Consider the following 27,236-nt stretch of genomic DNA (forward strand, 5'->3'; position numbering starts at 1 on the left):
GAAGAAATCCTTTTGCCTCATAAGTGCGCGTAGTTTTCATTCTCCTCCTTCTTCCTTTGTTTTTCCTTCTCTTCGTCATCCTTCTTCTTCTTCTTCATCTTTAGTTCTTCATCATCTTTCTTCGTTTGCTTTTCGTATTCAATATCTGATGGATCAGGTTCCGCATAATAAATATCCAACAATTTGTTTCTGTCTTTTTCATTCTCAATGTTCATTATATTTTGGTACTTTACATAACCCTCATATATATCAGATTGACGAATAATTTCTCTAAGAGTCATCCCCTCCAACGGCGAAGGCTTTCTTGTCTTACGAATTATAGTCATTGCTAACCTACATAACACATAAATTTAATCGCATCATTATATGTTACAACCGCCTCCCCAAGTATATATTATTACAAATTATCACATTTGTTACACAATCACCAACATTACAAGTCATCGTAATATTTGGCTTCATAAGTAAACATTATAGTATGATTTAGCAAAATTAAGTACAAATCGAGGTAACTTCATAATTACACATCGCTACTGCATCAAACGTATAAATCATTGCTGCTTCAAACATACAAATAATTGTATAAATCACACCCTTCATAAGTACATATCATTGTAAATCGCAAATGTATAAATCATGAATCATAAATCGCTACTGCTTCAAACATATAAATCGTTGTTGCATCGAACAAATCGCTATTGCATTAAATTTATAAATCAATATTAAATTTAAACTTATAAATCATTATAGAAATTTAGCCTTCATAAGTACATATCGTTGTAATGTTTGACCTTCATAAGAACAAATCGTGCTAACTGTTTTTCGACACCCAGAATATAGATAGGTACAAATTGATTTGTTTCAGTGTGAAAATATGTGTTATTTAGCATGAATAGTACAACAAGTTGTAAGATTTAACATTCAGATTTATAAATCAATTTGTTTACATAATGAATCCTTAGACAAAACTCACCGAAAGGATACAAGTTTTGCTAATCCGACAGTGGAGGAGAAACACTTTGAAGATAGATGCAGCCGATGGTGGTAACAATGCTTTGACTATGCTCCGATAGCAGTAGACGATAAAAAGGAGTGTTCTGACGACAACAGACAACAATAAAGAGGTGCTTCGATGACAACAGATGACGGCAAAGGGTGCTCCCGCGACAGCAGACAACATCAAAGGCTGCATTGTCAAAGGGAGCTCTTGTTACAGCAGATGGTGCGTCATCAAAGGGTGATCCAGAACATTTAGGGCGACATATTGCGAGGAGCTCCAGTTAAAGCAGAATAGTTTACTCCTTAGGGCGAAAATGATGTTGATTTTAACCCTTTCTAGCTAGAGGATATTTTTGTCCTTTACTCAAAACATCGTTTTATGGCACTAATGGTAGGAAATGATACTTAAGTGTTTGCAAAGTGATGCCGACACACACGGGGAGATGAGCCACCTGTGCTTACATACCTGACGCTCATTGAGACCCGAGAACATGCTGGAGGAACATATAACCTGCTTTTGCCGCTGCTGCACAGGAGAGAGAGAGAGTCGAGTAGAGAGGGATGCGCCCATCGAGGCATTATTTTTTTTAACTCTGTTCCTCTCGTTCCCGTTCTTTTTTTAACAGGGTGTGGGTGAAACTAAAATATCATACAAATATGGACGCTGCAGACCACGTCCGCCGCGTTTCACGTTTATTTTTAGGCTTTTTGTCCCGCGCGACGCTATAAAATATAATCCTTAGCTCTTACAGTGCTGCGCACGTCAATTACCCTAGTGTTAAGTCTCTGTGCAAACCTTAGCCAAATGAGCCTCCAGGTTATGACTTAAGAAAACCTCTTGCTTACCTTTGTCACACACACGCAGAGAGAGAGAGAGAGAGAGAGAGAGAGATATGGTAAGCAAGAGGCAGAGGTTGGCACGCAAGCGCTTCAGCGAGGAGCATGGAGGAGAAACACCGCAGCAGAAACCCCGATCCTCTTTTTTCTCCACCACTTCCAAAGACGAGAAGAAGAAGAAGAATGACAAGAGGAGGAAGATGGAATCAGCTAAAGATGGACGGCTGACGAAGTTCAAGAGACAATCCAACGGCCTGCGGAAGCACCCACTCAGGGTTCCCGGCATGAAGCCCGGGGAGAGCTGCTTCATCTGCAAAGGCCATGACCACATTGCCATGAACTGCCCCACTAAAGCCGTTTGGGAAAAGAATAAGGTGTCTTACTGCGGCTATTTTCTCAGCTCATTCATCGGAACCTTCATATTCTTGTTTTTTCCTTTGCACCTCCTTTCGTGGTTATCGTCTCCGCACTTGGAAACCTGAGTTGTTTATACTGAAATTCCGATCATCTGTTGCTCATATCACAATTTGATTCCCATGAAAACGAATTATTTGGACATTATTTTGATCATGTGTCATTGATTTAGTTGATTGCTATCTTGTGGCTGATTGATGTGGAAATATCAAAAAAATGAAGAAAGAAAGAAGCAATCCGCAAGGGACTGTACCCGCAGGCGATGCTAGCGTGCATCATAAGTGAATAAGACAAGGGTAAAATGAGAGAGATGCAATTTACATGGTTTGACTCCCAAGGGGAAGATGAGTTTTCATTATGATTCCCTTTCCTGCGAAAGGCCTGGTATCTATAGGCAATAATAGGTCCCAAGGATGACATTAGGTAGGTATACATGCCGAACACGACTACGCCTTCATCCCAAAACAATTGGGGTCGGCGATATGAACCAACAAAGAAAATCATTCTGGGTCTTCCACATGAATCCTTCTCCTCCAATCATTTCTATCCAATGCCATGTCCTCAGTGAGGTTCAAAGCCTTCATATCCTTTCCTATCATCTCCATCCAAGTCTTCCTAGGCCTACCCCGACCTCTTTTAACTAATATATTTTCCCATTTCTCCATCCTTCTAATTGGAGCATCATTAGGCCTTCGCCGAATATGTCCAAACCACCGTAAACGATTCTCTCTTATCTTATTTTCAATGGGTGCAACACCTACCTTCTTACGTATCTCCTCGTTCCGAATCTTATCTTTTATTGTATTTCCACACATCCATCTAAGCATACGCATCTCAGCTACACTCATTTTTTGAATATGATGTCTCTTGGCAGCCCAACATTCTGTACCATATAGTAAAGCGGGCCTAATAGTCGTCGTATAAAACTTTCCCTTCAACCGCAATGGCATTCTACGATTGCACAACACTCCAGTTGCACTTTTCTATTTCATCTACCCAACCTTTATCCTATGATTTACATCTCCATCAATTTCTCCATACTTTTGAATGATAGATCCCAAATATTTGAAACAATCATCCACCAGTATTTCTTGCTCACCAAGCTTCACTACACTCCCATCACTACTTCGTTGCTTACTAAACCGACATTTTATATATTCTGTCTTACTCTTACTCAACTTAAAACCTCTTGCTTCCAATGTCTGTGTCCATAATTCTAACTTAGCATTAACCCCAACTCTAGACTCATCAATCAAAACAATATCATCAGCAAACAACATACACCACGACACATTTTCTTGAATTGATCTCGTAAGCTCATCCATCACTATAGCAAATAGGAAAGGGCTTAAAGTAGATCCTTGATGTAACCCAACCGTTATAGGAAAATTGGTTGTCACCCCTCCACAAGTGTGGATATTGGTTACTACTCCTTCATACATATCCTTAATTATACTAATGTACTTGAGAGAAACACCTTTCTTCATCATTGTCCACCAGAAAACGTTCCTAGGTACTCTATCGTATGCCTTCTCCAAATCAATAAAAACCATATGCAAATCTTTGTTCCTCTCTCTATTTCTCTCAATAAGTTGTCTAAGAAGATGTATAGCTTCCATAATTGATCTTCCAGGCATAAAACCAAATTGATTCTCCGATATCATGACAACCTTCCTCAACCTAGACTCAATCACCCTCTCCCAAAGTTTCATAGTATGACTCATGAGTTTTATACCACGATAGTTTGTGCAATCTTGTATATCACCCTTATTCTTATATAGAGGCACCAAAGTACTCTTCCTCCACTCATTAGGCATCTTATTTGTCCGCCAAATCTTGTTAAAAAGATTTGTCAACCATTCTAAATCTTTCTCTCCCAAGCATTTCCAAGCCTCGATAGGTATACCATCTGGGCCAACTGCCCTTCTTGATTTCATTTTCTTCAAAGCCTCTGCAATTTCTTTCTTTTGAATCTTGCCCATGAAGTCACGATTCATCTCATGAAAAGGAATGTACAAGTCTCCAAGATCCTGAGCATGACTTCCATTAAATAGCTTATCAAAATAATCTCCCATATGAAGACAAATTTAGATGGATGTTTGTTCTTGCAATATAAGGAGGTTTTGCTCACAGGTGCTGTGCCTTCAACAAATCTATAGCTGAATCTTCACAATACTCACAATCTTCAACTCTCCTCCTCAAGTTGGTTTGTGAATGTAACAGAACCCAGCTTGGATAAAGCTTGATGGAACTTATAATGGCCTTTGCGAAAATTCTTCCCAGTTGGTCTTCACTGTTGGTATATGGTGCATAGATCTCCCTAGACAGAACCACTACTCTAAGATAATGATAGGAAGTTTCGATGTGCCTGGTTCTTCAATAAAAGATTAGATTTGCTGCTATATTGATCACTACTTGGTTATCGTTGTATATCTTTATGGGTGTAGAGATTTGAAGCTCCATTCCATGGATGAGTGACTTAAGTCAAAATCGAGTTCACAAGCAGGGGATGATCCCGTGTAAAGGTGCAATATCCAATCATATGTCATCTATATGATGAACTCCTTGCCAATCATCATCGAAATATCTTGAAGTATAAACTTTGATGTACCTTAATATTTTGTTCTTGGCATTGATATGTGGTTCTTGAGGGGAAAACATGAATTGACTTACCAAGCTTACGAGATGTCATGTGGGACCTTGTTATCATTGGGTAGATTAATTTTCCAACCAATGTTTGACATCTACCATTTTCTATGATTAGTATTCTCTCTTATTAGAATCTAGTTTATAATTGACTTAAATAGGCATTTCCTTAAGTCTAGCACATATTTTTTGTTGGGACCAAAAAATCATTTTTTCAAAACGAGCCACCTCTATACATGGTAAGTGCCTTAGTTCTCATAGGTTGACAAAATATTGATTTTTTCGGGTAGGATGAGAGATATGACATGATGTCTGCTGTGGCTATTGGTGTTGAGGCAATAGGAAGGTTGTCAACTACTTGTTCGTTTCCAGTATTGTTAACACTATTACCATAATTTTCATGGGTGAAATATTTCTCCTTGTTTTCTAAAAGTTTCATCAAGAAGATATTACATATTGACCTAAATTTGGCAATGTTCGCAATGCCAAATGGCCATAGTACTTCCCTTAAAGGTGGCATTTATAAAATTTATACTTCTTGGTAGAGGACTACCCCAAGAAAATACACTTAATAGCTTTTCTAATGAGCTTTTCGAGCTTATGGGGAAACAAAAAATATAGCAAGTGTAGCCGTGCAAGTGACCAAGTGTGATTTTGAACCCAATATTCAAAGGCGAGTTCTCCCTTTCAATATCTCCAAGGGTGATTGATCTTTGAGTGTTTTGCTTGAAAGATGATTTATTCAATAGCGTGTCCTTCACACGTGTGATGAATAACTTCCTGGTTTCTTAGGTTCTCTAAAAATTCTTATTTACATATTTTATCCCATTATTTGTTCGGACTTTGATTTTTGCATCAAATTGTGTTTCCACCATTTTATGAAAATCTTTGAAATTTGAAAAGGCCTCGTTCTTTGAATTCATTAAAAAATGAATGTGACTATTAGGGTGATCCTCAATGACGGATAAGAAATACCTATGTCTAGAATAGGGATCAATAGAGGTTGGTCGCCAAGTGTGAAAGTCAATCAAATCAAAAGGCTTATTAGCTATGTAGTCAAAGGCGTTGACTAGGCACCTAGCTCCTAGTCGTAAAAAAACTAGGAATCAGTATGATTCCTAGTTTACCCCAATAGGGGTACTGACTTTCCTGACTAGGTGCCTAGTCGATGCTTAAATTGCCCTTGCCTAGGCGCGAGGGTAGTTACATTTAATTTTTTTATTCTACGATAAAAGGGTGGGGGGGGGTTATAAACCTTTCTCTCTCTCTCTCTCCCTCTCTCTCTTTGTCGCTCTCACAGGCTTGAGCCCTCGCTCTCCGTTGTTGCCCTCGCTCGCTGCCGTTGCTCTATGTATGCCTTCGCCTCTTCTTCTTCTCTCTCCCCTTCCTCTGCTTCTTCTTCTCTCTCTATCTCTCTTTCTCTCTCCCCCTTCCTCTGCCTCTTCTTCTCTCACCCTTCCTCCATCTCTTCTTCCTATTCTTCTTCTTCTTCTCTCTCTTTTTCTCTCTCTCCCTTCCCCCGCCTCTTCTTCTTCTCTCCCCCTTCCTTCGCCTCTTCTTCTCCCCCTCCCTTCACCTCTTCTTCTTCTCTCTCCCCCTTCCTTCACCTCTTCTTCTCTCTCCGTAAGTTTGTCTTTGTCTCTATTTCTCTCTCCCCCTTCCTCCGCCTGTTCTTCTTATCTCTGTCTCTGTCTCTCTTTCTCTCTCCCCCTTTCTCCACCTCTTCTTCTTCTTCTTCTTCTCTCTCTGTCAGTCTGTCTCTCTTTCTTTCTCTCCCCCTTCCTCTACCTCCTCTTCTTCTTCTTCTTCTCTCTCCATCTCTGCAACCAGTTTTCCTTTTTGCTGTAAATGACAGTTTAATATTTTGAATTTTTTATACATGGATTGTCCATGTACTGAATTTATTCTTTCAGTGGCTCTGTCATATTATACTTGTTATGGAAAATTTTGTTGTTAGTAGTTCATACATTATCAAATATCTTTTTTGCTTGCAGATGACTTTTGTTGCATCATTTTAATTTTCGCAGGTACTATCTGAAGTGCAATAATTATGACATCATTTTATGAATTGAATGTGGTGCCACCTTTTTGTCATGCTCATCTTCTCCATCTTTTAATGTTAGAACAAAAAAGATTCTTTTGTTTTTTTGTGTGTGTGTGTTAAGAATTCAGATTATGTTTAAATTGCATAGCTTTTGTTGATATTGGCAATTGTTTGCTTGTTTATTAAATTCTTCTTAATTTTTGGGCAGGTTTTGTAATATAACAGGTTTATTATGCTTCATGATAGTGGTATTTTGTACTTTGTGCATTTGTTGATTAATTTTATATTGGATACATCTCTGCTGTTAGTCTTAATAATATTTGGGCAGGTTTTGTAATATAACATGTTTACTATGCTTGACCATAGCAATATCTTATGTTTCGTGGATTTATTGTTGATTAATTTTATGTTGGATACATGTTTGCTATTAGTTTTATCACTTTATCTTAAGAATTTAGATTGTTTTTTAAATTATTTGGCATTTGTTGATATTTGTAGTTGTTTGATTTGCTTATCCAATTGTTTTTTATATTTGAGCAGGTTTTGTAATGTTTGGCATATTTTTTTTGGTCTATTGCTTATTGTTGCTTGATTTTATGTTGCATACATGTTTGTTACTATTTGCATATTTTTTTATATTTTTTAATATTTTTTTATTAAGGTACCGCCTAGTCTTTTTAGGGGTCCACCGACTAGTCACCACCTAGTGCTTTTGACTACATAGCTTATTAGTCAATCTATTAGTTTTTAAATGGCATTCTAATTTGCTTACCATAATGACAAACATACAAGAATGAAAGTCCAATGTTTGGCTTGGCAACAAGGTTTCCAGAATTTTATCTGATGGGTGGTCTATTTCTCTAGAAATGTCAATATGAAGAACTACCCTGTTTCTCTGCACAAACAAAAAACAAAGTGATGTTGACCATCTGGAATTGACAAATTCAAGTCATCTAGAGCCAAGATCTAGCTTGCGTTTAATTTATCATTGCTTAAGGAAGAAAATGGAGCAAAAACCCGTAAACCGTGTTTTTGACAACTTTAGTCCCATCTCAAACCAATTACATTTTAGAGTTACATGTTCCTCTAAGAAGGAAGTTAAGAATGTGGAAAAACCAACCATTGTAGTTCATGTTCTTCACAGCATTTTTCTTGGGAAAAGTAGCTGAATTGCCTCCACAAACCATTTTCAAACATCCAGATTGTTAAGTAACACAACTGGTTCATCACTGAGGTGTTCTTTTATCCGTAAAAGATATATTGAGAACTACTCTAGCTCAAGTCAAACAATGTTCTACTGCTTCTTCCTATTACATGCTTGTGGGTTATCAAGTACTTATCACGTAATCAAAATTCTAAGCAAATTCAAGTGTAGAATGATTACATCAATCAAACAAATGGATATCATGTTGGGGTTAGCTGATATCAAGTCGGCCATTTTTTTTTTCTTACAGTTTGATAGGCATTTTCTTCACTATTGAGGAGTAATTTGGTAAAATAGTTTCTCATTAACATTATAGAGAATATCTGGGGTTTCTTGTTGACATCAAAAAAGTTTTTACCATGGTAGGCAGGGTGAAAAGAGAGGAGTTTCTGATATAAGCTATCTCACATCCAATCCCTCAAATTCCAATGCATCTTTCAGGTGTGTTTGCCATCATGGTGCTTGCTTAAACTGAAAATATAATGGTGAAAGTAGTTTGCATTGTTATAGCATTATTGGGATTTTGGCAATGAGAGAATTAGTTGAGATGTATGTCAAATTGGGGAGGTAAACTTAATTCTTCCCTAATATTGTAACATCTAGTGAGGGAATTAGTTGAGAGTTACATCAAATTGGGGAGGTAAAGACATTGTTCCCTAAACTTGTAATATCTCTAAAAGAGAGCCGATTGTTTCATGGTTGTAGATTTTGAGGACCATGGAGGTTTGGTTAAAGATTTGATAAAGATCGAACTCATCTTGGCAAATCTTCATGATATGGCAGGAAGATCCATCTAAATTTGCCCTAATATGGTTGATATTTCATGCTTCCACATAATCAACATTTAATATTTGACTGTATATCCCCATCATTGAGGTTTATTGTGTCTATAAATACTATACCTTGTAAGCATTGAGGCTCATAGTGAAAAGCCCATCTTCCTTATTTTGGATGTAGCTTTTAAAAGGCTTATAAATAAAGTTTGGAGAAGGAGAACGCACAAAAACAGTGTTAAAATAACCTTTTAAGGCAAAAAAATGGCCCCCATAAGTGGCCAATCGTCACTTTTTTGGCATGGGAAAATATTAAGAAAAAAACAGGGTTGACTCGTATGATACAGGGTGTATCGTACAATATGGTATGATACACCCATGTATTGTACGAGTCATATCCTATTGGTATGATAATCGTACCAAATATGACATGGGTGTTGTGTCGTATTGAATCACCCACCAATACTATGATACAATGTATCATATCATACCATGCGATACAATACTAATAATGCTGCATATTGGGATTCAAAGAGCATATTCACAAAGAAAAGAAAAAAACGGGTTCAAAGAAAAAAACAATGCAAATACCCAAATTAATCAAGTAATCTGATCTGATTCTTAATTTGAATAAACAAAAACAGAATATGGAGTTTGTTTAAGGAAAATAAAGAAATATAGGAAATAGAAGCTAATAGTGATAAAGGAAGAGAAGCATAGAAAAGTAAAAGGGAATGAAAAACAAGAATCCGAAACTCGCCTTCAAAGGAGCATATCTGTAGTGAATCTAGTGATGATGTCATCCCCTTCTCAACCTTTTTTTGGGAATATAATCTGGTTTCACTTTTTTTTAACTAGATCTGATCATGTCCTTCCTCCTTTTTTTTACTATATTTTTATCACTTTTTTTTAAATAGGGATGATTTCCTTTTTTTTTAAGAAAGGATAAATAAACGATATTCAAAGAATTTGAACTAGATTAAAATAGGTTTGATTTGGAAGAAACAAGGATGAATGAAAGCTATGTTGGATGAAAGAAAAATAGAGAGACAAAGAAGGAAGAGAATAATGAAGAATAACGAAAAAGGAGATGAAGATGAATAGCAACTTATCTTGGAGAAGAGGATGTTTTTCAGCAGCCTTGGTTGATTTGAGGTCTTATACTTGCCCCTGATACCATAAATGTGTGCAATGAATGCAATAGAGAAAGAGAGATAGATTGGCCTCTAAGAAAGAGAGGACATCCCATCAGATTAGGGTTCATGTCTTTTTATATTAAAGTATTTTTACTTGTACAAAAATGTCCTCAACATACATGAAACAATTAAAGATATATCTCGATATAACTTGAATGACTAAAAATCTTGGGGTCTGCAATGTCACCTTTTCCTCCAATTTATTGTTAGCAACTGCAATGTCATTCCCCTTCCTCTTACCAAGAAATGTGGTATTTTATGGTTAGCACAAGCATGATGGTTGGTGAAGGACAAAGTGTTCATAAACTCTCTCTTAAAGAACAAGGGCACTACTTTCAGCTTAAAATTTGACCTTTATAGTGAGGCCACACCTTTAGGGCTTGGGTTTGGGTTTCCGACAAAGCCCTAGTGTGAGTCACCACAAACTTGAGCCATGCCTTTTCTATTAAAAAAATTATATGATTTTTGAATATTGACATTATTAGTTAATTTTAAAGGGAATGGGAAATGAGAAGATTTGAAAACTTAACCTGATTATCAAAGTTACATGCCCCAATCATCTGGGCTACACTGCATTTGCTGTTATTATTAAAGTATGATAAACAATTGATTTGCTAAGTTAGTGAATGAGCCCAAGCTGCCCCTTTTTTGAGATTTCATTGGTTAAAGCATAACAAACTCGGAAATAGGCATGCACTTCGGTTTGTGCAGATTATTTTTACATGCCTAAATGAGCTTGGAGAAAGCAAAGTGGTCTAGATTAAAGTGACTGAGTTCATTTACCCGCTCTAACCATGACCTGCACATCTATGGCCTATTTCTTATCTCTCATCCAGATCAACATGGCAAGTATCAGGTCTTTAGCATCCTTGAGTGAGGCACACTATGGGGAATCACACTATGGGAAATGACAATAGAAGAAAACAGAGAAGTGTGGAACTTTTTTTATTGGCTCTTGCAATGAAATTCTTGGTAGGCTTTACGCACATGTATGCGTGAGCATGAACATAATCCCTATTTAACATTTTGATAACAATTGGTATTGTTGTTTTGTATTTTGTTAGTTATTACATTTATTTTATGACACCACCTTCTGTCAATTTGATCCTCAACACTGCTTATGTTTTGCATGACTTGCAATGTCACTTTATTTGTCACTCATAGGATATGCTTTGTGGTTCGAATGTTTCAGATCTGTTTGCTTTGCCGGCGGAGAGGTCACAGTCTTAAGAATTGCCCAAGCAATTATGGAGATCAAGAAAAGAAGAAATGCTATAATTGTGGTGAAGTTGGACATTCCCTTTCCAAATGTCCTCAACCTCTTCAAGATGGTATTGTTCACCCTGATCATAATATGAATGCATTGCGTTGTCTAATATGCGCATGGTTTTTATTTAGGTTTATCTTCTTTTTCCCACAACTAAGCGGAAGGGTTTGAACTTTGAATGTTGATCACTTTCTTTTGTCAACAGTTGTTATCAGCTCTGCATATGTTAGCAGTTTGACATTCAGAAGAATTTTCATTGAACATTTGTTATGCCATAAGTAATGCTATGTTCTCTCACTGTACTTTTCATGTTTTTTATGTGTTTGTGTGTTTCCTCTCACGCTTCTCACTCACTTTCATGTGATTTCTTTAAATTGGCACTCATAATTTTTAGATTTTGTTAAAAATTTAATTCTTACACTAAAAAATCATGAAATTTAAGAACAATCACTTTTATTTTAGTTTTTATTTGCGTTCATTTCGATTCCAATTCAAATTTTATATTGCTTTTTTTATTCCTCGCTCCCCGCTTCCTATGTATTTTAAAATGCATCGCTTCTTGCTTCCTAGTCTGGCAACCTTGGTATTGCCTATTACAAGAGTAAAAACAAAATATATATATACATATTTATATGTATATATATGTACACATAATATAGGTATATATCTATGTCACACTTACTCTCATTAGAAGCCACCGCACTCGCATCGACACGATGTGATGTGGGTGTGGCATCCAGTGTGGCAAATATGAAAATTTGCCACACCAATTGAGATCAAACAATTCTGGTTGTAAACCCGCACCTAGGATTACGTTTGTCCAAAATGGACTTGGTCAATTTTGACAGAGTCCATTTTAGTCCAAAAAAAAGAAAAAGTTTGGGGTTGGGGGTATTAGGGTACGAGTGCGCCCCCCTCCCCGACTCCTCCTCATGCCTGAGTCGTCTTCCTTATTCCTGACTCCTCCTCCCCATCTCTGACTCCTCCCCTCTTCCGACGGTGGCGACGACGACGATGACCACAAGTACCTCTTTCTCTCTCTTCTTCCGCCTCCTCTCTTTCTTCTTCCTCATCCTCTCTTCTTCTTCATTCTCTTCCTTCATCCTCCTCCCCTTGTTGGTGCAAGGGTCAAACCTTTGGTGAACCCAGACTTGGGTTCACCAGAACTGAACCCAGGCCTGTTGCTAAACCCAAGCCTGGGTTCAACATAACCGAACCCAGGCGTGTTGGGTTCGACTCTGGTGAACTTAGGCTTAGGTTCACCAGAGGCCCAAAGCCAAACCCAACAGGTCTGGGTTCGACTCTGAGCCTCTGGTGACCACATGCTTGGGTTCACCAGAATCGAATTCATGCTTGGGTTTAGCTTTGGTGCCGAACCCAGAACCCATGCTTGCTTGGTTTGGCTCTGGTGAACCTAGACCTGGGTTCACCAGAGATAGAACCCAGGCAAGGGTTCACCAGAATCAAACCCAGGTATACTGGTGAACCCTGGTTTGGGTTCACCAAAATCAAACCTAGGTATAACATTGTTTATGATTTACTTTTGGTATGCAATTATGCATTGTTTTTTTTTATTAGTATAATTTACTTCTTTTCTGCTTGACTTGTTTGATTGTTTTGTGTTTTTTGTTTTCTTAATTCACTTACCGTAGCCATAATATATTTAGGTTGATTTAATTGTGGTGTTATTTTTTATTGATGAGGAATAGCAATTGTAGATTGTTAATTTGATTTATTGCATGAATTTATGCATGATGAATTGATGATATCATAATTATTTTTATTTCATTAGCTAACTTAAAACTGTTCAAATATATATATATATATATATATATATATATATATATATATATATATACCCTTCCCGTACCTAGGTTTTTTTAAAGTGCTGCATCGCCGCACCCTCACCTATGTTACATAGGTATATATCTATTGGATAGTGCTTTGTTTCACATTTTGAGATGTCTGAGTATAGTGTAGTGGTTGCAGCCACCTGCAAAAGGAATGGTGGTGGTGATATGAGAGAAGAAAGAGGATGGTGGCTGGGTTAGCCACCAGCAAATGGTGGTTTAAGAGGAAGAGGAAGGGCTGAAGAGGAGAAGAGGGAGAGAGTGAAGGAGGGAAGAGAGTAGGGAGAGGTGAGAATGAGTTTCAAATTAGGGGCTGAGCCCTTTGGTGTTGCCAAATGACAACACCAAGTGTTTGAACTTAGTTCAACACTTGTAATAATAAAAATACTATGGTATGAAAAGAGTGGGCATTGTTAGGATAATATGGGCCTTGGGTTGGATATATGGTGATCCAACCCAAAGTCTAAGGCCCTGTAAGTTCAGTTGGCTGAACTGGATTGGTCACCAATTAGTTATATTAACTAAGTTTACTTAGTTAATGTAACTAAGCTCAATACATATATATATATATATATATATATATATATATATATATATATATATATATATATATATATATATATATATAGACATTAAATCATGGTCTCAATGAAGAGGTGGCTGGACGGGTATGACCTTTTGACTATACAAATTCCTGCGGTATTTATAAAATAACCATTTTACCCTTAGAACTTGTCGAGCATGTTCTGAATGCATTACAACTCAAATTTCAACAAAATCAAGATTGCCTTTCTTAAAATTTCGATACGAATGCAGCAATGTGTTCGAAACTTATAAAATTGATCTTAAAAATTATGATTTTGCCCTTGGGGTTGTCGGGCATGTTTTGCGAGCATACGAGCTCTGTTTTTTATGAAATCACTTGCGTTCTCGAAATTTCGATGCAGTTGCATCCGTGTATTCAAAAATTACAAAATAGGTTATCAAAAATATTCATTACCTTAGATATTTATATCCGAACAAAATCTCTAAAAAATTGTCGGGTATTACAGCTGAAACTGGCTTACTGTATGCATTGCATGAGAAATTTAAGATCGGGTGATAGTTAAATAGGTAAGAGCCCCAATCAGCTGACGATAGGGAGTGGGGTCATCCAGGTGTGTGCCATGTATTTTCATCTTTGCATTAATTGCTTTAAGAGTGTCCACCCTCTTTTCATCAGTAATTCCAAACCTGTCAATAATCTTAGTAGCAAACTTGGATTGAGTCAATAAATAACCACGAAGGGAATAAGCTACTTCAAACCCCCAAAAAGAATCTAAGAAACCCTAGATCAGTAATTTCAAAATTCTGTTTAAGAACATTTTTAATTTAATTAATACTGTTTGTTTCCTCTAGTAATGATCATATTATCAACATAAAGGAGTAAAATGACAATACCTTCATTAGTCTTCTTAACAAATAAGACAGTATCGTATAACATGATTTATAATCAAGCTTAATCATAATATAACTAAATCTATTATACCAGGCTTTAAGAAGCATGTTTAAGACTATATAGGGCTTTCCTTAAGTGAATCACTTTTCCTTAAGGAACCTCATATCCAGGTGATGGGTCCATATAGACTTCTTCCTTCAACTCACCATTCAGGAAGGCATTTTTGATGTCTATTTGGCAGATGTGCCAATTTTTAATAGCTACTACCAAGGTTGTAAGTATCGTATCGTTACTCGTATCGGTCGGGCCCAAAATAAGATACATTTTGTAAAAAATCATAAATTTTTTAATAATTTTTTTAAAAAAATTCCTAAAAATTATGAAGAAATTAGAAAAAATAACAAAAATTCTAAAAAATCATAACACATGAAACAACGATGAATTGCACAAAATACAACTGTAAAATCACATATGAAACATTTATGTCTCTATGAGTTGCATAAGGCATCATCAAACATCAATTATCTCACAAGAACAATGCAAAATATTAAATATCTTGCAATTAAGAACATGCCACATGACTCATACTTTCATATTAAATAAACAAAAATAGTATTGCAATAGTTGCACTTGATTTTCATGCATTAAGTGCTCCATTGTTGTGTCGGATCATCTGATACCATCTTTGTTGGAGTGTGGAGCCTGATTTCTACCTTTATATAAATCCCTAATTTTCGTGGATCCAACTTTGAGGTAAATTGGCGGGAGGCTGCAGGGGTCAACACCTACTGACTGTAAGGTTGGGGTTTGGGGGCGTGAGCCCCTGAGTCAGAAGTTTTTGGAGCATAGTTTGTAATTTTACTTATATAGATATTTTTTTTACCTTAACCCACTTCCTTAGTGGAAAATTGGTGGAAATACACTCATGTGCAAACTGCAAAAACCCTTTCCCTTGCGCACAGTTCGACCCCCAAATTGCTCTCATGACTCCTAGAATGTGTGGATACCCCTCTAATGGCCTCTAAACTATGTCACAGGGATTCGGCCAATCGGGTGCCGCACCCACGTCAACGCGACGTGTGTGCGTGTGCGGCACCCGGACCTTGGGTGCAGTCAATGCACCCAGGGTCATTTGTGTCCAATTTTTGGACAAAAAAATGGCTGATTGATGGAGTATTTGTTTGCTTCTTGTAACTTGTGTTTGGTTGGTAAATACTAGCCGATACATGTTCCTAGGCATCATGAAAAAAATAAGGACGTTACCACTAATAGTTACTTAAAGGGGTTTCATGGAAAATGAAAGAAGAATTAATTCTACATGGTTTTTAGTTACTTTTATCTTGGGAAGAAACTTCTTAGAGGCTACACTAATTGAATGTACTAACTGTATGCATTAAATTCACCCAACAACGTGCTTCATAAAGTTAAGAGTCCCGGTGTCTACATCCATTAGGTGCATCTAGTGAAAGCCAAAATTAACACAAAATTTCAAAAATGGATGACACTGAATGCCTTCGTAGCTTCTAGCTCTAGAGAGATGGTGGTTGTTGCTGCTGCCACTGAATGCCATAGCTTCTAGCTTCTAGCTCTAGCCAAAATGGAAAAAGGAGCAAAGACGTAACAGCCGAGCGATTTAATGCATACAGTTAGTACATTCTACATGAACATTCATTAGTGTTAATGTTGTTAACTGTTAAAATTTAAAAATTATATATATATATATATATATATATATATATATATATATATCCCCCGCACCCAAGTTTTTTGAAAGTGCCGCACCCCTGCACCCGCGCCCATGTGACATAGCCTCTAAATAAATGTGGAAGTCACCTCTCAAAAGATCTTTTAAAACCCCAAAACAAAATGATTCAACCCTTTTTAAAGTGCGCCGAAGGTGTATTATATGATACACCCTGTATCGTACGATACAATACAATACAAGGTTGTATTGTACGATACACACAATACATATACGATATACACTCATGTTAGATTTTAACAAAAATTTAACTCTTTTATTGAAAAATCGTGAAATATAAGAATAATCAATTTTATTTTAGTTTTTATTTGCTTGTTCAATTCCTATTCAGTTACCATATTGCTTCATTTTTTATTCCTATTTCGCTTTCAAATCGATACTTCGCTTCCCACTTCCTATACATTTTAAAATGCCTCGCTTCTCGCTTCCGCTTCCCGTATTGTTTCCCGCTTCCTAGTTTGGCAACCTTGGTTTTGACAATCATAAAAGAACCAAAAACAAAATTCTCTTCCTTCTCACCCGTCGTTCTTCTCTACAATGGCCTTCAATACTACTTCAGTACTATCTTGACATGTGTGGACAGTGAAATCATATGATAGTTAAATAGTTTTCATAAGAAACCATTTCTTTTGTGTTTGTTTCATTTCAAGTGAGGAACTCAATAATTTGGTGGGACCTACATGCAAAAAGTTAACCATGCATTTATTAGTGTGAATCATTGTTTTATGTTGGTAGAAAAAAAGTAAAAGAAAATGGTGTGTCTCATATCCAAAAGATACCTTTTGCATTTATTAACAGGGTCCCACTGAGAGAAAAGAATGTGGGGAAGCCCTTCCCTAGGCGGAGGCTATGATCCGACTTACATATGAACCATGTGGTCAAAGAGAAAGTTGTTTCTCTTTGATCTTTTTCTCACCAAGTTGTTATGTTTGCTTTAACCGTGTGAAAAGGGGCCATTTTGACATAGTATGACATTTTGAGGACAACAATAAACCCATACAACTTAATGGAAGCAGATACATGCCAGAGGGTTGAAAAGGCAAAAATGCCTCTGAACAGACATGCTGGGCTAACTATATCTATCCTTCTATCTCTAACATTTCTACATACCTTGATGAATGTCAATTGGAGCAGGTCAAGAGGTTGTCTTTTTCATTGCCGAATCCCACTCCTAACCTTTTATGGAACCTTTTGTTAAAATATACACTGCTTATGGATCTGGATCCAGATCCATACACATGACATGTTAAATGAAACACATGTCAAATTGGCTTCATTAATGACATCCTTGTAATATCACTGATATTACAAGGATCATTGTATACCTGCTTATTTTATATATCCTAGGGTTTGGAGGTCGAGCCCAATAGTGTGTGCCGCCCCAGCCGATTGTGCATCTCTCTCTCTCTACTTTCCTGTGCATAAGCTGAACCCTTCATACGAAACTTAATATGGTATCAGAGCACAAGGGTTGCAGAATCCTATTGGAGGCCGTGTTCAGCGAGATATGAAGAAACAGGTTTATTTGGCTCCTCTTCCTTCCTTTTCTATTCTCCTCTCCGGTAACATGTTCGTCTCTTAACTCGTCTCTTATTCTCCTCTTTGAGTAATCCAATCTTTCTATGCAACTCGTCTCTTATTCTCTTAACTCGTCCCTTATTCTCGATTCTTAACATGATATCCCATCGTTTGCTACTCATAAACAGGTTCGTCTGCAATTTTTTTTCCTTAACGTGATATCCCATCGTTTGCTACTCATAAACAGGTTCGTCTGCAATTTTTTTATTATTCTTGTTCAACGACTGTCAGTCATCAACGACTGCAGCCATCAACGACTGCAGCCATCGACGACTGTCAGCCATCAATCTTTGATTTCCACTCTTAACGTCTGTCAGTGTTTATTCATTCTTTGGTTCTAAAAATTATTTTTTTGGTGTCCCCTGTGCAACGCTTATAGTCAGATTGTAACAGTTTACAATCTCGATTCTGAATCTGCAAAAAAAAAAAGAGTTATTTCCAGATATTCGTAGCACAGGTACATGTCTTGTTGAAGTTCTCCTGATTAATTAAGTGATCTCCAACCTCTTTGTTTCTATCCATTCGTTTTGTTTGCTTATTCATTGTCCCATTGATATGGATTACTCATCGTCAACCGGTCCCTCTGCAAATTTCTTGAGTCAGCTCGTTACAGAAAAACTTACTCATTCTAATTTTTTGACTTGGAAGAGGCAAATCCTTCCTTTTATACGGAGTCAGGATCTCGATGAACATCTGGATGGTTTAGTTCCTATACCACCACGGCTTATTTTGCAGGAAACCAAGGATGAGAAGGGCGACACAATTACCATTTCTATTAAGAATCCAGAGTATACAGTTTGGAGGAAGCGGGATCAGTCTTTGGTTGCTTATATTATGTCAACACTCTCTCAAGAAGTGTTGGTTACTCTTTCAGATGATTGCACTGCGGCGGATCTGTGGAGTAAGTTGTCTCAGATATCAGAAGCCCGAGTCATGTACTTAAAAAATGAATTTCAAAGTTTGAAGAAAGGCTCCATGACAGTCATGGAATACATAGGCCGCTTGAAGAGTATTACTGATCAATTGGCGGTTATTGAAAGTGCTATTGCAGATAAAGATAAAGTTCAACAACTTCTCAATGGATTGGGTCTTGATTTTGACATGTTTACCACAACTTTATCATGCCTTCCTCACTTGCCCACTTTTGACGACCTTCAAGCGAAACTTCTCCAGCATGAGATGATTATGAAACAACGGGCAGAAGGCAATGAATCAGCTCGTCCTCATTCAGTTTTGGCCATGGACACTTCTGTAGGTTTTGGACGAGGGAATGGAGGGCATCAAGGCGGCAGAGGTCGCGGACGTTTTGGGCAGGGATGACGTGGTATCTTGCCTACACCTAATATTTCAGGGGGTTTTAATACAGGGAATCAGAGAAGAGTGCCCACTTGTTTCTTATGTAACAAAAGAGGACATGTAAAAGCTGATTGTTGGTTCAATCTACAGAATAGAGGTAAAATAAACAAAATTGAGAATAAATCAGCTACTACTGTGGACACAAAAGTGCCATCCTCTTCCACAGATGTGCAACAACTTTTGTTGTCAGCATTGTCACAGATGACGATCAAGCAAAATGAACAAGGCAAATGGTATGTTGATTCAGGTGCCGCCACACATGTTACGGGTAATGCAGGTAAGTTATCTCACTTATTGCCTTATTTTGAAAAAGGTAGTATAGTTACGGGAGATGGAACTTATCACTCCATTAGTCATACTGGCAATGCACATATCCCTATGTCAAAGTCCTCACTTGTCCAATGTCCTTCTTGCTCCTAATATTAAAAAGAACATTGTTTCTGTAGCTAAACTTGTTGACGATATGAATTCTTCTGTCGAATTTACTCCCTCTTCTGTTTATGTTAAGGATCTACGAACGAAGGAGACGTTCGCTAAGGGGGAGCGACAAGGAAACATGTACGTCTTCAAGGAGATTCCTTCAGTGTCTTCGCCTTCGCCTTCAGTCCCAGTCCTCCAGTTAAAGTCGTCCAAGCATTCTTCAGTGTCTTCGCCTTCAGAGTCTTTGTTTTCCTCTTCATTGGAAGTTTTTAATTCATCTCATTGTAATAAGCCAGATATTTGGCATAGTCGTTTGGGACATTGTAGTCGGGGTTTCGTTGAAAATCTTGTATCTGATGGTCTCCTTCCAGAGTCTAGTTTATGTTCATTTTTTGATAATAATAATAAATGTTCTTCATGCGAACTGTGCAAAAGCCATGTTCTTCCTTTTCATATTATAAATAAAAGAGCTTCAAAGCCATTTGAGATTATTTGTTCCGATGTTTGGGGGCCCGCACCTATTCCTTCTCTTTCTGGCAGTCGTTACTATGTTATCTTTATTGATTCTTATTCCCATTATACTTGGATATATTTCTTAAAACACAAGCATGAAGTTTTCCAAATATTTCGGGAATTCCATTCGATGGTCAAAACAAAGTTTGCTTGTGATATTGTGCATTTACAATGTGATGGTGGAGGAGAGTATTCATCGAACGGATTTATTGCCTTTCTTCGGGATAAAGAAATAAGTCGACAGGTTTCTTGCCCTCATACTCCTCAACAAAATGGGGTTACAGAAAAAAAACACAAGCATATTGTCGAGAGCGCGATGAGCATGTTACATGATAGCAATGTGCCCGTTAGTTTCTGGACAGAAGTTTTTCACACATCCGTTCATATCATAAATCGTCTTCCTATGGCACTTTTGGATCGAAAATCTCCCTATTATACTTTATTTGGGCAACATCCCACTTATGATGAGCTGCGTGTTTTTGGTTGTGTATGTTATGTACATATTGATTCATCTCTGCGAAATAAGTTTCAGGACAAGGCTGTCAAGTGCAGATTTGTTGGGTATGCAGATGAATACAAAGGTTATTGATGCTATGACCCTACTACAAAACGTATTAGGACCTCCAGAAATGTTGTCTTTGACGAACGAAATTTTGAGGTCAATGACTCTGCAGCGTTGCCATCTCGAGAATTAGAAGTATATGATCCATGGATGAGTGCAAATCTTTTTGCTAATACAAGAGAAACATGTCAGACAAATTGTCCTTCCTTCGGCTTGAATAGGAAGTTACATGATCCACAGATGCATGTTGAATTATCTCCAGTTGAGTCTCCAGTTGAGCCACCCCCAGTAGAACGTTTCTCTGGACAGATATACACTAGACGGGACAAAAATATAGAGCCGAGGAATGTGGGCAGCATCGCCACTGATCCAGCTCAAAGGCCGTCACACATTAAGCATCCTATTCAACGATGGGTGAGTTATGAGACCTTCTCCCTTGATTTCCAGTTGTTTATGTCTCAGCTCACAAAACAGGCTGAACCCACTTGTTTTAATCAAGCTCTTCAATCCCGTCATTGGACTGAAGCTATGAATGAAGAAATGTAAGCTCTTCATGACTGTCAGACTTGGGAAATAGTCCCTCGGCCAGAAGGAAAGAATGTAGTTGGCTCAAAATGGGTTTATAAAACAAAGTATAAGCCTGAAGGAAGTATTGACAGATATAAGGCACGACTTGTTGCTCGAGGATTCACACAACAATATGGTGAAGATTACGATGAAACTTTTAGTCCCGTAGTCAAAATGGGTACTATTCGTGTCATCATATCCCTAGCAGTCGATCGAGGTTGGAGCCTTAGTCAGATGGATGTTAAAAATGCATTTTTGCATGGAACTTTAAAGGAAGAAGTGTATATGGAACAACCTCCTGGTTATGCCGAGAAGGATCCTACTGCCTGGGTGTGCAAACTAAGGAAATCTCTGTATGGGTTGAAACAGGCGTCCCGTTCCTGGTTTGAAAGTTTCTCTATGCAAATTCAGAGTTATGGTTTTAGAAGATGCTCTCTGGATCACTCACTCTTTATTTACCAAAAGGCAGACATTGTTATACTTCTTCTTATATATGTTGATGACATTGTGATCACTGGGAGTTCAGATAATCATGTGCAAGACGTGAAATAGTTTTTAATGAAAATTTTCAAGATGAAAGATTTAGGGGAGTTGAGGTACTTTCTTGGTGTGGAAGTTGACAGACAACAAGACACATTGACACTCATGCAACAAAAATACACTCTTGACCTTCTGGAAAGAGCCGGAATGACGAATTGCAAACCAGTCAGTACTCCTAGTGTATTACATCAAAGGCTGAGCTCTGAAGATGGTCATCCTTGTGTCAACCCTACAACGTATAGAAGTCTCGTGGGGATGTTACAGTACTTGACCTTTACCAGACCTGATATAGTTTATGCTGTGAATCAGGTATCCCAGTTTATGCATGCTCCAACGGAGGGTCATATGGAAGCTGTGAAGCGCATTCTACGCTATTTAAAAGGAACTATAGGAGACAGACTTGTTTATCGCAAGAACGATAATCTGCATAGAGGACATGAACTCATCACTTATACAGACGCAGATTGGGCAGGGGATCCAGATGAGCGACGATCTGTCTTTGGATATTGTGTATATATTGGACACAATTTAGTGTCCTGGAGCAGCAGAAAACAAAAGGCAGTGGCACGATCGAGTACAGAGGCTGAATACAGATCGATGGCTGCAGGGACGGCAGAAGTCACATGGCTTAGACACTTATTGAGTGATCTTGGGGAGACAATTATTCGATCATTTCTTCTATGTGACAATCAAAGCGCAATCAACATTGCATGTAATCCTATTCAGCATAGCAGAACGAAGCACATTGAGATTGATCAACATTTTATACGGCAAAAAGTCGAGATGAAGGAGATAGAACTACGTCATGTTCGAACAGAAGATCAAGTGGCAGACCTGTTTACCAAGGGGTTAACAGGACGTCAATTTTGGCTATTGAAGAGCAAGTTGTACATGCTCCAAAATCACGTACAACTTGAGGGAGGGTGTTAAAATATACACTGCGTATGGATCTGGATCCAGATCCATACACATGACATGTTAAATGAAACACATGTCAAATTGGCTTCATTAATGGCATCGTTGTAATATCACTGATATTACAAGGATCATTGTATACCTGCTTATTTTATATATCCTAGGGTTTGGAGGTCGAGCCCAATAGTGTGTGCCGCCCCAGCCGATTGTGCATCTCTCTCTCTCTCTCTCTCTCTCTCTCTACTTTCCTGTGCATAAGCTGAACCCTTCATACGAAACTTAATACCTTTGGCCTCACTTTTTCGTCTTAAAGCCTTTTAGAGTAGATGCTCCTTGTAAATCTGGTATCAACCCTTGCAAAGAGAGAAAAGAGGACGAGAATAATAGTACTGGGCCTACTGGCGATAACCCTTAACTTCCATCAAAGATAAGGTGCAGCACCTTGATTCTATTATCTAGATTAACAAAAGGCCCTATTAGCATGTTACAGTACATCACGAATCCCTTTTGTGTGAAATGTATAAACATGCCACCCTAAGAGTGACACTAGTATTGATATTAATATCACGATGATGCAATTCTATGCACAAAAATGCCTCTGAACAGAGAGGAAAGCTGCTTAAATGATAAGGAAACAGAAAAGAGATCGGCTCACATGTCTATGACCTATTAATGCATGCTAGAAGATTAAAACTCATGGTTTACACATTTTATAGGACGCATCAATATTTAAAGAAGCTTGTGTCTGTTCAGGAGGACTTTATAAACCTTAGATGTTTCACTCTCCCTAGGATTAAGCTATATGCTAGTTTATTTATTGAAAGATTTTAGTCGGCCTTACATATATAGATGTTAATCCCATGATTCAAGCACAAGTTGCTTATAAAGTCATTTTAGATCATGTGATTGGATGTTTCTGATTTGGCAAAGTTGGGCTTAAAATCTGTACATCAGATTCATCATAGCATGCTCCAGATTTGAATTATATTCATCATGAGTGTTCCTTTTTTCCTGAGTTGGAATTTGGGAATTAGTCACTATAGGAAGTATTCATATGATGTATTAATGCACAGATTCATTGTGGTATGTTGTGATGGAGGTTGAATATGAATACTGTTTATCATGAGTTGGTAGGCTTTTCTTTCTCAGTTGGGAATTGGGAATTAAAATTGATGAGCTATTTATATGATGTGTCAATGCCTTAATATTGTTAATTTAACTACATGAACGGTACAAAGGTTGATCAAGTAGTATGATATTTTCAAGTGCTAATAACTCACATTAAAACTTGTGGGGCAATTATGAAAGATTTGGTGTTCACTTTTTAAGTAGCAGTTAGTTGTTGCAACATTTGTACAATTTTGGCTTGAATGAAAGCTCGAGGAGAGAGAACTGGGCTACCCCAAAGTATTAATCGAATTTCCCACCTCCTTCCCTTATCAAATGTGTCTTTCACTCCCTGCCATGTAAACGTTGGGATAAAGAATCAAGATATTATTGCATTTCATTGTATCCTTGTCTTTTGCTTATTTCATACACAAAAACATATGTATATTGTGTTTTCTGTGATTGCATTTTCCTTTGATATTTATTCAGTATGAAATGACCACTGCTTTATGAATGTAGGAGGAACTAAATTTGCTGAGTGCTTTATCTGTAAAACACAAGGTCACTTGAGTAAGAACTGTCCAGATAATAAGCATGGAATTTACCCAAAGGTATAATTTCTCCCATTCCTTGCATTTTCATTCAAATGTTGAGTTGCCATTTAGTCAATTCCTTGTCTAAAAATGTAGATGTGGAACATATCCTTTATATTTTTCAACATCAGTTTCATTGCACATATGCTGAGTCAAAGTTCCATCAAGTTTTAGAATCAAATCCAGTATTTCAAAGTAAACTAGTATCACATGCCTAATGGGACACTGGCTGGTGAAACATCTCACTATCTACACCAGCAAAGCCATGCAAAGTACTGGGATTGAGGAGATGTCATAAAGATGCTTGAGGAACTCAATACGAAAATTACTTAAAGCTGGATGAGAGATGTACACTTATTAATGCGACAATCAGCAACCAAGATGCATCATGGTAACTGCTACTTGGGAAGTCTATGTTTCTTAGGAAAAATAGTCTGATCCATGAAAGCTGATGGCTGGGTCTTAAGGTTTTAATCAGAGTTGCCAGTCGGGGAAGCGATTCGGGAAGTGGAAGCAGGAAGCGAGGCACTTCCAAAATTTTAGAAAGCGTGCGGGACAACTTAGAAGCGAACAAGGAATTGTCTTGGAAGCGAGGGGGAAGCGAAAAAAGAGAAAAAAGAAAGAAAAACAAAAATGAAAAACAAAAAAAAAATGAAAAAAATGGGGAAGTGAGCTTCCCCTAAATGGGAAGCGTGCTTCCCAGCATGTTTCAGAAGTGCCACGTTTCGCGCTTCCCCCATGTCCTATGGCGCTTCCGGTAACCCTGGTTTTAATCCTCTAACGAGACTTTTCTTTGTTGGTATGTCTTTTCCAATGTGATGGTCCCTTGGTTGCTTATTGCATATGAAGTATGAGTTTTTATTACTGGCTGAATTTGAAGTTGTAGGGTAATGTGGTTTGCCTTTGTGCTTGAACATTTCTTCACACTATCTGTTGGGCAGGCATTGGAAATGTGATCTAAATAAATCTATTCTTTCTCCAAAGCTGGCCAGGGTCTTAGTAACAGATGAAAGTCTGATTGTGTAAACCTGAGATTATTTTTCCATGTTCTTATGGTTTCTATGCATATGCCAACCAGGGTGCATTGAAACACATGCAGATTTCTTGTTTTTCTTTTGTGTAGGGTGGTTGCTGTAAAGTGTGTGGTGGCCTTACTCATCTAGCTAAAGATTGTCCAAACAAGCACAACAAAAATGACAATATGTGGATAAAAACAGATCAGACATGTGAGTTCTACATTTGTTCAATTTGGAATTTGTCATTGCTTTTCTTATTTATGAATAGGATTATCCTTTCCTCCATATACCGTGTGTTCTCATTGCTTATTTCTGCCCATGTGCTGATTCCTATGCTACCTTCTTGCTAAGGAGATGAGAATAAAAAGATCAGTCTCCTTTTCTTTTTCTCATTTCCTGTTGCCCTTCTTTCTGGCTGTCAGGAGGAACTACTAAAGAAATGTGATATTGGTAATGGCTGGAAATAGTCTTTTGTTGTAGGATCAACCTTTTGCACTGCTACCAGGTCTTCCTGGTTCTTGCTGGCAGGAGGAAAAAAGGGTGACTAGAAGGTTAAACTGTTAGGCCCAATTTGTTTCATGCAATTTTGATGGGAAATTGCTGAGCTGCCTTTCCCACCATAAGTGAAAGACATCAAATCATTATTGTGGGAAAGTGCCATGCTGGTAAAAGTGGGCCCCAGTTTCCCACCACTTATCACATTTCATGTGCAAATCCTTCCATACCTCCCTCCATATGAAAACATTCTCATGGGAAGGCTGCACTGCAGGATTTTTTTAGAAATCCGTGCCCTTTCCCGTGAAGGGCTCTTCTGTTAAATGGGAATGCAACAAACGGGCCCTTAAAGTGGTAAACTGAGAGAGTTTTTTTTCTCATCATTTATGTTTATTGAAATCCGCAAAGAAGCAATGCTTGTAAAAATCTGGATATTTGTTCAATCTCAATGTTACGACTTTTGGTGATTTTAAAATCTTTTGAACAAATAAATTTCCACGCAATCTTTGATCGAAAATGTAAACAGATTGTTTTGGCCTCATGGTTTGTGTAGGTATGTGAATGATGACGGACCTGACTGACTGTGCAGGAGCCAGTACTATGCTTGTGTTCTTACATTGTTCTGAATTTAATTGCTTTTCCTGGTAAAGATGCTGTAGTTATTTTAACTTGCCATGTGTTGACAGCAAATGGAGATGCAAATGGCACACAAGCACGAAGGATTGTTTTCGGCAGTGGAGATGATCTGGAAGATGATTTCACAGTTGATGAACCCAAAGAGAAGCAACCTAATGTTAAGGGAGTTCCATCTTCCTCCAATGTTGATAATCATGTAAATGCCAAGAAGAAACAAGGTTCTAAAGTTGTGAATTTTATGGGGTGATGATGAGCATTACCAATTACTGCTCTATGGTCAGAGTATTAGATTTGGAAGCTGATGGTTGCTTACCTGTTCATTGGCTCTCTGGTAGAACTTGAACTGGGTATTGCCCCCTGGAAGTTTGGCACTTGGATTTGCACAAGCATAGGTGGGAAAGACAAGTCAATTGGCGTGATTTTGATACAAGTGCTTTTGCTATAAAGCGGCACTAATGTAGAAAAGCATCAAAGATGTGAGCTTAATTAATTTCATGTTGTTGGCAAC

At 37.7% G+C, this 27,236-nt stretch overlaps 1 protein-coding gene across 1 annotated transcript; it reads left to right on the top strand.

Annotated features, from left to right (window-relative positions):
• The first annotated feature begins 1,855 nt into the window (after positions 1 to 1,855).
• On the top strand, positions 1,856 to 27,235 carry LOC149822224 (VASCULAR-RELATED NAC-DOMAIN 6). The gene is made up of 5 exons (XM_089980754.1): positions 1,856 to 2,210; positions 11,306 to 11,444; positions 24,508 to 24,599; positions 25,705 to 25,807; positions 26,779 to 27,235. The coding sequence occupies exons 1-5, from the start codon at positions 1,893 to 1,895 to the stop codon at positions 26,973 to 26,975; spliced, it is 849 nt and encodes a 282-aa protein (XP_089836880.1). The 5' UTR covers positions 1,856 to 1,892; the 3' UTR covers positions 26,976 to 27,235.
• The last annotated feature ends 1 nt before the right edge of the window (position 27,236 follows it).

Source organism: Nuphar pumila, chromosome 11 (assembly GCF_984573655.1).
Source record: "Nuphar pumila chromosome 11, dmNupPumi1.hap1.1, whole genome shotgun sequence".
NCBI lineage: Eukaryota > Viridiplantae > Streptophyta > Magnoliopsida > Nymphaeales > Nymphaeaceae > Nuphar > Nuphar pumila.

Excerpts from the sequence above, each read along its gene's own strand:
- LOC149822224 (XM_089980754.1), top strand. The coding sequence starts at position 1,893 with ATGGTAAGCAAGAGGCAGAGGTTGGCACGCAAGCGCTTCAGCGAGGAG. Across the intron at positions 2,211-11,305 it reads CCGTTTGGGAAAAGAATAAG|ATCTGTTTGCTTTGCCGGCG; the intron begins GTGTCTTACTGC and ends CGAATGTTTCAG. Across the intron at positions 24,600-25,704 it reads AGCATGGAATTTACCCAAAG|GGTGGTTGCTGTAAAGTGTG; the intron begins GTATAATTTCTC and ends TCTTTTGTGTAG.